Source organism: Leuciscus leuciscus, assembly GCF_965113295.1.
Source record: "Leuciscus leuciscus genome assembly, chromosome: 7".
NCBI lineage: Eukaryota > Metazoa > Chordata > Actinopteri > Cypriniformes > Leuciscidae > Leuciscus > Leuciscus leuciscus.
Genome location: NC_138731.1, coordinates 46348267 through 46361378, shown reverse-complemented (window position 1 = coordinate 46361378; position 13112 = coordinate 46348267). Strand labels below are relative to the sequence as shown.

At 37.3% G+C, this 13112-nt stretch overlaps 1 protein-coding gene across 1 annotated transcript; it reads right to left on the bottom strand.

Annotated features, from left to right (window-relative positions):
• Positions 1-2726: 2726 nt before the first annotated feature.
• On the bottom strand, positions 2727-8166 carry slitrk5b (SLIT and NTRK-like family, member 5b). Its single transcript, XM_082175788.1, has 2 exons — positions 8044-8166; positions 2727-5566 (listed from the first exon to the last, which is right to left on the bottom strand). Exon 2 carries the CDS (start codon positions 5529-5531, stop codon positions 3027-3029), a length of 2505 nt encoding a protein of 834 aa, XP_082031914.1. The 5' UTR covers positions 5532-5566; positions 8044-8166; the 3' UTR covers positions 2727-3026.
• Between the last annotated feature and the right edge of the window lie 4946 nt (positions 8167-13112).

Genomic DNA, 13112 nt, shown 5'->3' with positions numbered 1-13112 from the left:
AACACACTTTAAAAAACCTAACACTTTATAATGTTGCCTTGGCAACTAACTAAAATAAAATAAGTTCTAAAATTAGTAAAAAAAAAAAAAAAAAAAAATTATGTGTATAATTAAAAAAAAAATGTGTTAAAAAAAGAATGCCAAAGCTTTGTTTTTTTAAACAAATGATAAAAAACAATATACCAAAAAATAAAAATTAAAACCTACTCCATTCTGATCACACACTTCCAGAAACACCAAACCAACATTAGAGACGCTGCGACGCCATTGGTCCGCTGGTTACTCCAGTTATCCAATCACAGCCTCCGCTGAGTTTATCGTCACATGGGGTTATTGTTGCACATCATGGGATTTATTTGATAAATCTGTTTCCAACAATTGTTTCCAATTTTCTATGCACTATTTTTAGAATTATCCAGCATTTCTTTTTTATGCAATATCTCACATCTGCATGAAAATAGTCGGATGGAAACACGGCTAATGTGAGCTCAGTGTGAACCGTTTGTATGATAATTATGAAATACATTAATCTGTGGTTGTCATAAAGACACGATGACTCGAACACTCAATATCTGAAGCTCTTTCACTAGAGGAACTTCCCGGCCACAGGCTCTCTCCGCCAGAGACGAACACTAACCCGGCCTCGGGTGAACAGCACACAGGCCAGGGGCGTTTCTTCATGCTTCACTGTTAATGAACATATGTAAAAGGTCATGTGAATAAGCAATGAATAAAGCCTGAAATGCTGGATAAATACACATATTTGACAAGCTGCTCGTGTTCCAGTGCAGAGATGGACAGAGTCTGGAAGAGCATCTTTAATGCGAGCACATCTTGAGCCATTAGATGTCGAGTTTGGACGTTTGTCCAGCATCTGAAACACTTCACCTGTGCTGTCCTGAAGCAAACATGTGTTCTGGCAATTATTCAGAGCTTTATTTAGGAACACATGGACGCTGAAGACAAAACTTCAGTGCAAAAACAGATTCATTCAAGTTGCACATACAGTCACACAATATAGTCATGACAGCGACTTTAAAAAAGCATGAAATAATTGTAAATATTTTACAGGAATGAGGAGAAACACGGATGTTCCGCAGCGACTGCGGTTTTTGCATAACAATCTCTCCAGACTCTCTCGCCTGAAGCCCTGCATGAAATTTTCATTGGCATTTGCTGAATAACAAATTGTGGTGTAAAAGCGGCTTGGGCTGTTGTTTCCTTCACTGAGTCACACATCAGAACGGCGAGAGCTGGAGGGGTTTGGCTCGCGGTTTCCCTGTCGTCCTCGTCCTCGTCGTCGGCTCTCATGGAGATTCTTATTGGCCGGCGTGGGCGGACACACTTAAAGGGAGGTTACGATATTGCACAGCAACTGTAGGGTAAATACTGTACACTTTGTGCTTTCAATGCATATGCCTTTTAGATCATGTACATACTCAGAAAAAACTCAATAAAAACACATTTCCCAGCATAATTACATCTGAAAAGTAACAGGACCGTCGATATAAATGTTACAAAAATCTTCTTAATAGAATTTAAGCAAAAAAAGTGCAAAGATCTCCAGAGTCGATGTATGCAAGTACACCAGTACGAGTTATGAAAGAATGTGTACGTACACAAATAAGAACACGACGAAACCGATTGTCCCTTTTGGCCACAGGTGCTGTGAGATAATAAATAACTTTATCTTTAAGACGAGCGTCACTTTTATATTCACACACAGAAATCATCCATCGACCTGACGACGTATTAAACTCATGATACTGCATAAGTATATCATAACACTTTTGAACACGATATGCATGAGAGAATATGGAGTGAATCTCACAAAATCATCTCAAAATTTAAAAGCAAAAATGAAAAAAAAAGTGTTCGTTGAAAAATGGTCACAATTTTATATTAAAAAAATAATAATTTAAATTATTATTATTATTTTTTAAATAATTGAATGATGTATTTGATGTAATAATAATACAATTAATAAGTTATGGCAACATATTTTTACATTAACTCATAAAAAAAATTAAGCAATTTAAAAAAAAATTATAATGTAAATGAGATTCAACTTCTGACCAAAATGTTACGTTTTTTGAAAGCATATTTTTTGAGATATCAACCTCAAATTTGGAGCACAGCTTGTTTACATTTATGGTTTTCATTTTGGGAAACAATATATTTCATATAAAAACTGAAAATAGTATTTTTGTGCATTTTTCATAACAATAAATGTAAAATTGTATAACTTTAAGTTAACTTTTTTAAAACCTTTCTTCACTTCAGCAATAATCTGCCAAGTGTCGTCTTTAAAAAGAGACCAAACTTCAGTCTGTCGCTCTAAAGCGTTCAAGATTTACCAGTTTAAGTTCAAAAAGTGAATAAATGGATTATAACTACTTTATAAATATAATTTAGTACCATAAAATCCCTTAAAAATATATATATTTTAAATAAAAAAACATTATCGAATTAAAATACAATACAATCATTTCATTGAAATAAAAAATATATTTTTGCCCAACACACGAGCAGGAGGTTAATATAATACATATATAATATAGTAGTTTAAGTATTATATTATTATTAAGTATATATATATTATTATAATAATATTAGAATTTAAGTTAAAATTTTCCAATGCATTAAAAGCTGTATGTCAAATACTACTATGATGTATAACTATTCTAAATTTACCATTTAAATAATAGTTTGTTTCCACATTAATATGAACTCGATTGACAATAGAAATTGAGGGAAACTGTGCTTAATTGTCCAGCAAATAATGTCACAATGCAATCAAACAAAGTAAATAAAAAAAATAATAGTAATATAGGCAAAATATAATTAAAATATAAATAAAGTGAAAATCATTATAAATATAAAATCGTCAAAATATCAAAATAACAACTTGTCTTTCTTTTGAACTTTGAGGTGCCTGAGATTCACCCTCATATCTCTCAGAAAACACGGTTTCTCCCCAACTTTTTTTTTTTTTTTTAAAGAAAATGAAGACAAATACATATATTTCAGAACTGAGTGAAAGTTGTCCTTTTCTCATGAACCTCCAGATAGTCGGGCTCGAAGTGCAGCTTGGCTTTGAGCTCCCAGTACTGGCTCCGGTTGGGCTCGATGTAGACGGCGGCCGGCGGGGAGCAGAACATCACGGTTTGCTGGACCCGCTCGGGACCCAAGAACTGATCCTGGACCCGCTCGGGACTCGAGTACGGATGATCCAGGTACTGATGCTTGCATGCTAAACTCCCCCTGTACGAGCCCGGCTGGTCCCGGGCCAGGATCTCCCGGTAAAAGTAGTTGTCGTCCAGAAGCGAGTGTGTGTTTAGCGTATCCGGCGTTCCCGCGCTGAACTCGGATCTGCTCCGGACTTCATCATCCGAGTTCGCCGCCAGAACTCTGAGTTCTTCGAAGTCCCTGTATCTCTCCATAGCGTTTCCCTCGGCGTTGTTCTTGGCTAGGCTCTCGGCTGGCGGCGGGATGAACTCGTACACGTGGCTCGCCACCGATCTAGTCTTATCGCTGGCGTTTACCGAAGCTAACCGCTCCGACTTCTTCCGGCGCTTCATTATAACAGCGAAAAGCCCTGCCGCGACAAACACGGACAATATAAAAAGCATCAGCAAGGCGAGAATCAGCACTGAGAGTGGAACCGTGGGGTTCTGCACGTCATAATCCAAAGTTTCTAAAGTGATGGTGCTTCCGGGAATGGATTCCTCCGAAGGCGACGCTACGGACGACTGAACGTTTGAGGTTTCCGGGCAAAGTTGATAAGAGCGAATGAAGCGCATGTCTTCGCCCGAGAGCCTCGGTGGAGATTCGCACGCGACGGAGTTTAAAACGATCCCGGCGCCGAGTTTCTCCAGCCAGCTTCGCATCTCCACCACGACACACGAACAATCCCAGGGGTTCTCGAAGAGATCGATCTGCACCAGATCCGCGAGATCCTCCAGGACACCGGCGACCGGGAGACTTCGGAAGTGGTTGTTGCGTAGATTCACTCGCGCGAGGTTTAATCCGTGGAAGACGCCAGGAGGAAGAGTCTTGAGGAGGTTGTTATTGAGGAACAGAAGCTGAAGATTGGGAACCTGTTGAAAAGCACCGTTTGCAATCTCCCGAATCACGTTATACTCCAAATATAAAAACTGCAAGCTTTGTAGCCCATAGAACATATCCTCTGAGAGGCGCTCGATCAAGTTCCCGTTTAAGTACAATCGTCTTAGATGTATAAGCTGGCTGAACGTCCGATCGTGAACGACGGATATGCGATTGTTTCCCAAGTGGAGCAAATCAAGTCCGGTCGCGCCGTCAAAGTCAGAGCTGCACACCTCAGAGATGTAGTTCCCCGTTAGATACATCTTTTTAGGATTGTACGGCTTGGGAATGAGATCCGAGATGCTTTCGATCTTCCTCTCCTGGCAGTTCACGTTCAAGCCGAGGTCTGAGATCTGCAGATTGCAGGAGCAAGCGTTCGGACAGTCCAGAGGAACCGGGGACTTCGTCTGGAAGGCTAACATCGGGCCGTAGTTCTGCGGCTTGCTAGAGGAGCGAGGAGTGGGTTTAACGCGGAGTTTTCCTGGGATTCGGCTGGATTTAGTGGAGCGTAGGACTGTCGAGGAGGCGAAGCCCGGGATGGAAGTCGCCGGTGTGGTTTTATAGAGGATCTCGCCGACGTGAGCCGGTTCTGCACGCATGTCGTACTCAGCGATGGCTCTCAGAGGACACAACTCCTGCTTGGAGATCTCGTCTAAGTCTCGACCGTGAAGACGAAACGGCGTCTCGCAAACCACATCTCCAACTAAAGCCGTGTAGGAGATGCTTTCGAGCCAGGCTTTCAGTGCAATGAGCTCGCAGGAGCAGTTCCAGGGGTTCTCCTCCAGCTGCAGCTCCACGACCCGACTCAGGTGCTCCAGAAGCCCATTATAGGGAAGCACTTTGAGCTGATTGCCTCTTAAATCGAGATGCGTTAATGGAACGAACTGAAAGATGTTGTTGGGCAGAGCGGAGAGCAGGTTGTCATTGAGGATGAGCACCTCTAAGTGACGTAAAACGCTCAAGGCTTTCGCTTCAACGTGGCTGATGTAATTATAGTCAATCTGCAGGTACTCCAGGCTTTCGAGTCCGAGGAAAGTGTCGTCCTTCAGCACTTCGATTTTGTTATTGTTCAGATGCAGTCGTTTTAATCCCTGAAGTCCGTTAAAAGCACCACCGTCGATCTCTGATATATCATTGTTGCCGAGATGTAAAATAGTGAGTCCTTCGTACTGAACGAAGTCGTTGAGCGAGACTTTCTTTAGCAGATTCCCTGTGAGCAGAAGATGATATGCAGTGAAGTGTAAAGGCATCACCTCCGACAGACTGTTAATCCCTCTGTTCTCACAGCTGGCGGTGAAAACACCCTCTCTCTCTTCACACACACACAGGCCTCCACATATATCCCCGTAAACATCAAACATCTCAGTCAAGCTGAAGACTGTTGTGAGAGTCCATATGGCTGATGTCCACATCTGCATGTTCATGACGACGGGCGGTGGTCGAGGAGAGATGCTGTCATCTGAGGAGAGAGACACCCAAACATCAAAATCACACCGCAAACTAAACAATAATAAAGGACAAACTTTTTCTCATTAGGTACAGTGCATCCAAACTTCAACACATGTACTTAAATATTAAAAACTAAAACAGATATGTCATTCTACTATGTTGTTTTGGGAATTATGTATATTGCAGTTCATTAAAATACTAGTGCATTTTAATGTTTGGCATTTTTTCTTTACTTTTGTGCACAAAAATCTGCATCGTCCACTAGTATAAAAAAGGCCTTTCAGAGCAAGTACTTTCATAGAAGCATTGCTTATTTGTTTAAGCGTTCGCAATCGCATTAGCTGGACCCGCCTGAAAGAAGACATGTGTTGTTCTTAGTGTGCAAATGAAGCTAAAGCATCAGAATTTATTATATTTTTGACAAGTTATTCCAGATTTGAAATATGCATGCAAGCATCAATTCAGCATTTAATGCATATAATAAATACATAAGCATGCATAATATCACAGTTTAACAGCAAGTTTTTGGTCTTTCCTGTACTTGCATGACTTGAACACATGCACTTAAATATTAAAAACTAAAATAGTTTTGTCATTCAACGTTGTTTTAAGAATTATGCATATTGCAGTTCATTAAAATACTAGTGTATTTCAAGGTGTGCCATTTTTTCTTTACTTTTGTGCAAACAAAAAGCTGCATCGCCACTTGATGCACAATGTAAATCTGAAGCCAGAATCTGCACTAAACAGTGTGTAGATGTGTGGAAGGATTCAGATGTAACTGCAGGATCGCCACTGCCGCTGTACTCATACTAAAGCCAGAACAAGCGATATGCATGATGACGTGTGTTACATGAGACAAACGCCTCTGCTTCAGTGCTACGGTTCTGATTCAGTCACACGGGACGCTATGAGGACAGTGGACGGTCTATAGTATATAAAAGACATTATGATGGCTTCAGTCCCTCCTTACAGAGACACTCATTTCATAGAAGCGTTGCTTATTTTTTATGCTAGAATGTGCATGTGCATTGCTGGACCTGTTTGGATATTGTTTTGATTTATTATGAGCAAATGAAACTAAAGAATTTACGATACTGTTGATAGTTATTCCCGATTTGAAATATGCGTGCAAGCTTTAATTCAGCATGCATATAATTAATGCATCTCACTACATAAGCATGCATAATATCACAATTATATCTATCACTATCACTATGTCGTAATTACGAGTGAGAAACTCTGGATTTTTCTCTTCATCTTTTTGCTACAGAACAAAGGTACATTGTCATTTTGCTCTAAACAAAAGATTGGAAAGCATCTGATGTCGTAATTACGACTTCCCAACATGTAAATGCGAAGTTCCCAGAGGGACTTGGGTAATTTGGATCTTCACACTAATTACTAATTGCGTGGTTGTGTCTCAAAATGGTTAATATTACGATTATTATCCATAAGTAACATTGTTTTTACGTTGAGCACAATAAAGCATTGAACAGAAATAACCAGTTAATTAACTTCACATTAATAATAGCCTATTTAAATGAAGATTAATAATTATAATACATTTCTATGTAGTAATTGACATTTTTCATCTCTGAACTTATTTACATGTGGCATTTAAAAAAAAAAAAAATAATATTTAATGTGTATATTTACTTAATTTGCAAGTATCCGTGTAACAAACGCACTAACGAGCGAACAGGGAACGTTCTGCCAAGGTTCTCTCAACGTTATGAACAAACGTTCTTCCAGTGGCCTAATAGTAATATAACGTTCGTTCATCGTTATGCAAACTAATCAGTCCTTTTCTGATTCAAATTAGCAGTCAAATTAAATTCTATTACCAGTCTGGAAGAAAAATGTAGATGACTAACTTGTAAGAGTAGTCTGAGAAGTTCATGCAACAAACGTTCTCACAAAAGCGTTTTTTAAACATTACTGGTTGTTTCAAAACATTCAACGATCAAAAAGTAACATTTCCATAATGCATGTAAAATAATAAAACGGCACATTCTCTTATTTATTTATTTTTTGCTAACCTTTGCATATTTAACAATAATTTCAGAACATTCAGAAATAATGTAGCCTATAATGGGATCGTTATCAAAGCGTTCCTTGAACATATTTTTGTTAGCTGTGAATATTGATGCTTCTCACAAACTAACCCGTGTTATGAAGGAATGAGTGTGCATCACCAGAGCTGAACTGAGCAAATATACAATAACGAGAGAAAAGTTGAACGCCGTTAAACGCCTCTCTCTCGTGCGCGCGCACAGACACTCGCTCGTGTGCATTACATATCCATATGATCCTGATCGATGTCATTATATTCAGACAGACATCAGACATCACTATATGACATCCATTCACTCACTGTGTAATCTCTACTAGCGATGAGTTTCGCCAATAACTTCCTGATCGCGCGTCTCGCAGTCGATACGCCGATGTTCATGCAGATGTTCATGCAGATGTTCCCAGTCTTACCCGCGAGGATCGCTGAGGAAAATCAGCTTCTCATCTGGACAGATGTTCTCCATTGAGGATCATCCCGGATTTACATGTTCATCTCGCGTGCAGGAACAGTGATGCTCGTGCTCGTGCTCGTGCACTGATATGACGAGGACTAGAAGTGGGAGGAGGAACAAAACCCTGATGATGATGATGATGATGATGAAGATGATGATGATGAAATCTAACACCGTTAGGGTCAGTGAGAGGAGAAATAACCAGTGTTTGGATACTCGTGTCATTCTAAATGTCTCGATGTCATTGCATTAGATCAAGTAAAAAGAGTCGGCTATTTAATGCATGACATTCAGACATTTATAAAGAAAATAGGAAATATAGGAATTTGATGGACATCAGCCGGTTATGCCATTTAATAATACTTTCAATTATATATCCTCAGTTGATGTCCATTCAAATTGCTATATGTGCACGTACTGAAAGTTTTAAATTAAACTATACGTTTCGCATCTTGTTCAGTAAACCTTCATCAAACCAAGTGTCATTATTTTTTTTAAAGAAAGATAGTTTTTCAAGCAAAGCTTAAGTCTGAAATAGTAAAACATAGTTTGTCTCTTGCTGTGAACTAACACTAACCCTATAAATCCACTATAAAGAAAAGAAAGATTTTCAGCACAGAAACTTGCTTTGATATTTTTAGACATAGATATGTTTAGATTTTGATATTTTTAGATTTAGATATGTTTAGATTTTGATATTTTGATATTTAGACTTAGATATGTTTAGACTTAGATATGTTTAGACTTAGTTTAGACTTAGATATGTTTAGATTTAGATATGTTTAGATTTAGATATGTTTAGACTTCGATATGTTTAGACTTAGATATGTTTAGATTTAGATTTAGATATGTTTAGACTTAGTTTAGACTTAGAAATGTTTAGACTTAGATATGTTTAGATTTAGATATGTTTAGACTTAGATATGTTTAGATTTAGATATGTTTAGACTTAGATATGTTTAGAGTCAAGTCAAGTCAAGTTTATTTGTATAGCGCTTTTCACAATACAGATTGTATCAAAGCAGCTTCACAGTATTAAATTAAAATAATACAACAAAGTTTTTTTTTAAAGAGGAATTTATTGATTGATAAAATTAAATTAAATATCCCCAAAATATCCCCAACTGAGCAAGCCAAAGGCAACAGTGGCAAGGAACCGAAAAACTCCATCAAGTGACCTAATGGTGTCCTAAAACTCCATCAGGTGACCTAATGGAGAAAAAAAACCTTGGGAGAACCCAGGCTCAGTCGGGGGCCAGTTCTCCTCTGGCATTTATGAGCTAGAGGCCGGAATGTAGTTTGAACTGTAGGATTATAAGAATGCCTGGCTGAAGAGATGCGACTTTAATCTAGTTTTAAACTGGGAGAGCGAGTCTGAGCAACGAACAGTATCAGGAAGACTATTCCAGAGTTTTGGAGCCAAATGTGAAAATGCTCTCCCTCCTTTGGTGGTTCTGGATATCCTAGGTATGACCAAAAGCCTTGAATTTAGTGATCTTAAAGAGCGCGATGGATTATAGGGTGATAGAAGATCCGTTAAATAGACTGGAGCTAAGCCGTTTAGGGCTTTATAAGTCAGTAGCAATATCTTGTAATTAATACGGAACTTTATAGGTAACCAATGCAGTGATGATAAAATCGGTGTTATATGATCATATTTTCTTGATCTCGTAAGAACTCTAGCGGCTGTCAATTTGGAAAATTTTGCGTTTTCATCCGGCCGTGATGAAATATATATTTGAGTGTCATCAGCATAACAATGGAAACTAATTCCATGTTTCCTTATAATATTTCCAAGTGGCATCATATATATTGAGAATAACAGAGGGCCTAATACAGATCCCTGCGGCACTCCATAGTTTACTGGAGTTATGATCGATTTTTCTCCATTTAAATAGACAAAATGGTAGCGGTCAGATAGGTATGATTTGAACCAGCTTAGTGCTTGTCCTTGAACACCAATATAATTTTGTAGTCGATCTAAGAGTAATGTATGATCTATAGTATCGAACGCAGCACTAAGATCAAGTAAAACTAGTATTGAGATACAGCCTTGGTCAGAAGCTAAAAGTAAATCATTTGTGATTTTAACAAGCGCAGTTTCAGTGCTATGATGCGGTCTGAATCCAGACTGAAACTTTTCATAGATATCATTTTGTTGCAAGAAAGAGCCCAGTTGAGCGGACACCACTTTTTCTAATATTTTAGACATAAATGGAAGATTTGAAATGGGTCTATAATTTGCTAGATTATTATGATCTAATTGTGGTTTCTTAATGAGAGGTTTTATAACTGCCAGTTTAAATGTTCTTGGAACATGACCTAAAGATAAAGACGAGTTAATAATATTGAGGAGAGGCTCTTCCACTACAGGTAACACTTCTTTCAGTAGTTTAGTTGGTATAGGATCTAATAAACATGTTGTTGTTTTAGATGAAGTGATAAGTTTATTTAACTCTTTTTGTTCTATAGTTGTAAAGCAATGTAATTGTTCTTGCGGGGTGATAATTGAAACTGAATTATAAGGCGCGATTGAAGATTGAACGTTTACAATTGTGGTTCTGATGCTTTCTATTTTCTCAGTGAAGAAGTTCATGAAATCATTACTACTGAACTGTAACGGGATATTTTGTTCGGGTGACGTCTGTTTATTTGTTAGTTTAGCCACGGTGTTAAATAAAAACCTTGGATTGTTTTGGTTGTTTTCTATTAGTTTGCGGAGGTGCTCAGCCCTGGCCGCTTTTAGGGCCTTTTTATAACGTGACATACTGTCTTTCCACGCGATTCTAAAGACCTCTAAATTAGTTTGTTTCCATTTACGCTCTAAAATACGGGTTTCTCTCTTTAAAGCATGCGTAGTATTGTTATACCATGGTGCTTTATTTTTCTCTCTGACCTTTTTTAATTTAATAGGTGCAACCACATCCAATGTTCTAGAGAGAATGGTGCTCATAGTGCTAGTTAGTTCTTCTAGTTCATCTGTTTGTTTGGGTTCAGGCAGCAGCTGAGACAGATTAGATAAGCAATTTGAGAAATTATCTATGGTGGATGGGAGGATTGTTCTGCCTGGTTGATAACGCGACGCCGCATGACATATTACAGCAGTACGTAATATGCAAGTTACCATGTAGTGATCAGTGACATCATCACTTTGTGGACTGATATCTATATCGGTTGGATCGGTTCCATGTGATATAATTAAATCGAGTGTATGATTAAGACGATGTGTTGGTCCTGTGACGTTTTGCTTGACCCCAAATGAATTTAATAAATCTGTAAACGCAGCTCCTAACGCATCATTTGGATTATCTACGTGTATGTTAAAATCTCCAACAATTAATGCTTTATCGACATTGACTAATAGGTCTGAGAGAAAATCTGCAAACTCTTTTAGGAAATCAGCGTAAGGCCCTGGCGGTCTATATACGGTAGCCAAGGCTAGAGATAATATGGATGTTTTTCTAACATCTAAGAGCGTAACATTTAGTACAAGTACTTCAAATGAAATAAACTTATAACCCGTTTTCTGGGTAACATTTAGAATATCTTTATAAATGGTTGCAACACCTCCGCCACGACCAATCAGACGGGGCTCATGCTTATAACAGTATCCAGGAGGAGTAGACTCATTAATACCGAAATAATCATTTGGTTTAAGCCAGGTTTCAGTAAGGCAAAGTACATCGAAGCTATTATCTGTGACTATTTCATTTACAATAACTGCCTTTGGTGTGAGTGATCTAATGTTTAGAAGACCTAGCTTTAGAAATAGTTTTTGTTTACTAATAGCAACATTTTCTGTTTTAATAACAATTAGATTTTTCCTAGATCCTGCATTAGATTTATTATTGATCTCACTAAACGAGGAATAGACACGGTTTCTATGCAATGTTCTACACTAGTATTTATATCAGTTGAATTGGTGCAGCAGAGACTATGATTTGGACTTTTGGTTACTAGTCAAAGGGTATTTAACATTTTGGAGATGTTATCTGACAGAAGATCCGCTCCGAATCTGCTTGGGTGTAAGCCATCAGCACGGAAAAGCCTAGGACGCTCCCAAAACAGATTCCAATTATTTACAAAGAGCAGTTTCTGCTCATTGCACCATGACATTAACCATTCATTTAGCGCAAATAATCTGCTGAACTTTTCATGCCCTAATCGGTACGTGGGAAGCGGTCTTAGATATGACTTAGATATGTTTAGATTTAGATTTAGATATGTTTAGACTTAGATATGTTTAGACTTAGATATGTTTAGACTTAGATATGTTTAGATTTAGATATGTTTAGATTTAGATATGTTTAGACTTAGATATGTTTAGACTTAGATATGTTTAGATTTAGATATGTTTAGACTTAGATATATTTATACTTAGTTTAGACTTAGATATGTTTATACTTAGTTTAGACTTAGATATGTTTAGATTTAGACTTAGATATGTTTAGACTTAGTTTAGACTTAGATATGTTTAGATTTAGACTTAGATATGTTTAGACTTAGATATGTTTATACTTAGTTTAGACTTAGATATGTTTAGATTTAGACTTAGATATGTTTAGACTTAGTTTAGACTTAGATATGTTTAGACTTAGATATGTTTAGATTTGGACTTAGATATGTTTAGACTTAGTTTAGACTTAGATATGTTTAGACTTAGTTTAGACTTAGATATGTTTAGACTTAGATATGTTTAGATTTAGATTTAGATCTGTTTAGACTTAGATATGTTTAGATTTAGACTTAGATATGTTAAGACTTAGTTTAGACTTAGATATGTTTAGACTTAGATATGTTTAGATTTAGACTTAGATATGTTTAGACTTAGTTTAGACTTAGATATGTTTAGATTTAGACTTAGATATGTTTAGACTTAGTTTAGACTTAGATATGTTTAGATTTAGACTTAGATATGTTTAGACTTAGTTTAGACTTAGATATGTTTAGACTTAGATATGTTTAGATTTGGATATGTTTATACTTAGATATGTTTAGATTTAGAGTTTTATATGTTTAGATATAGAT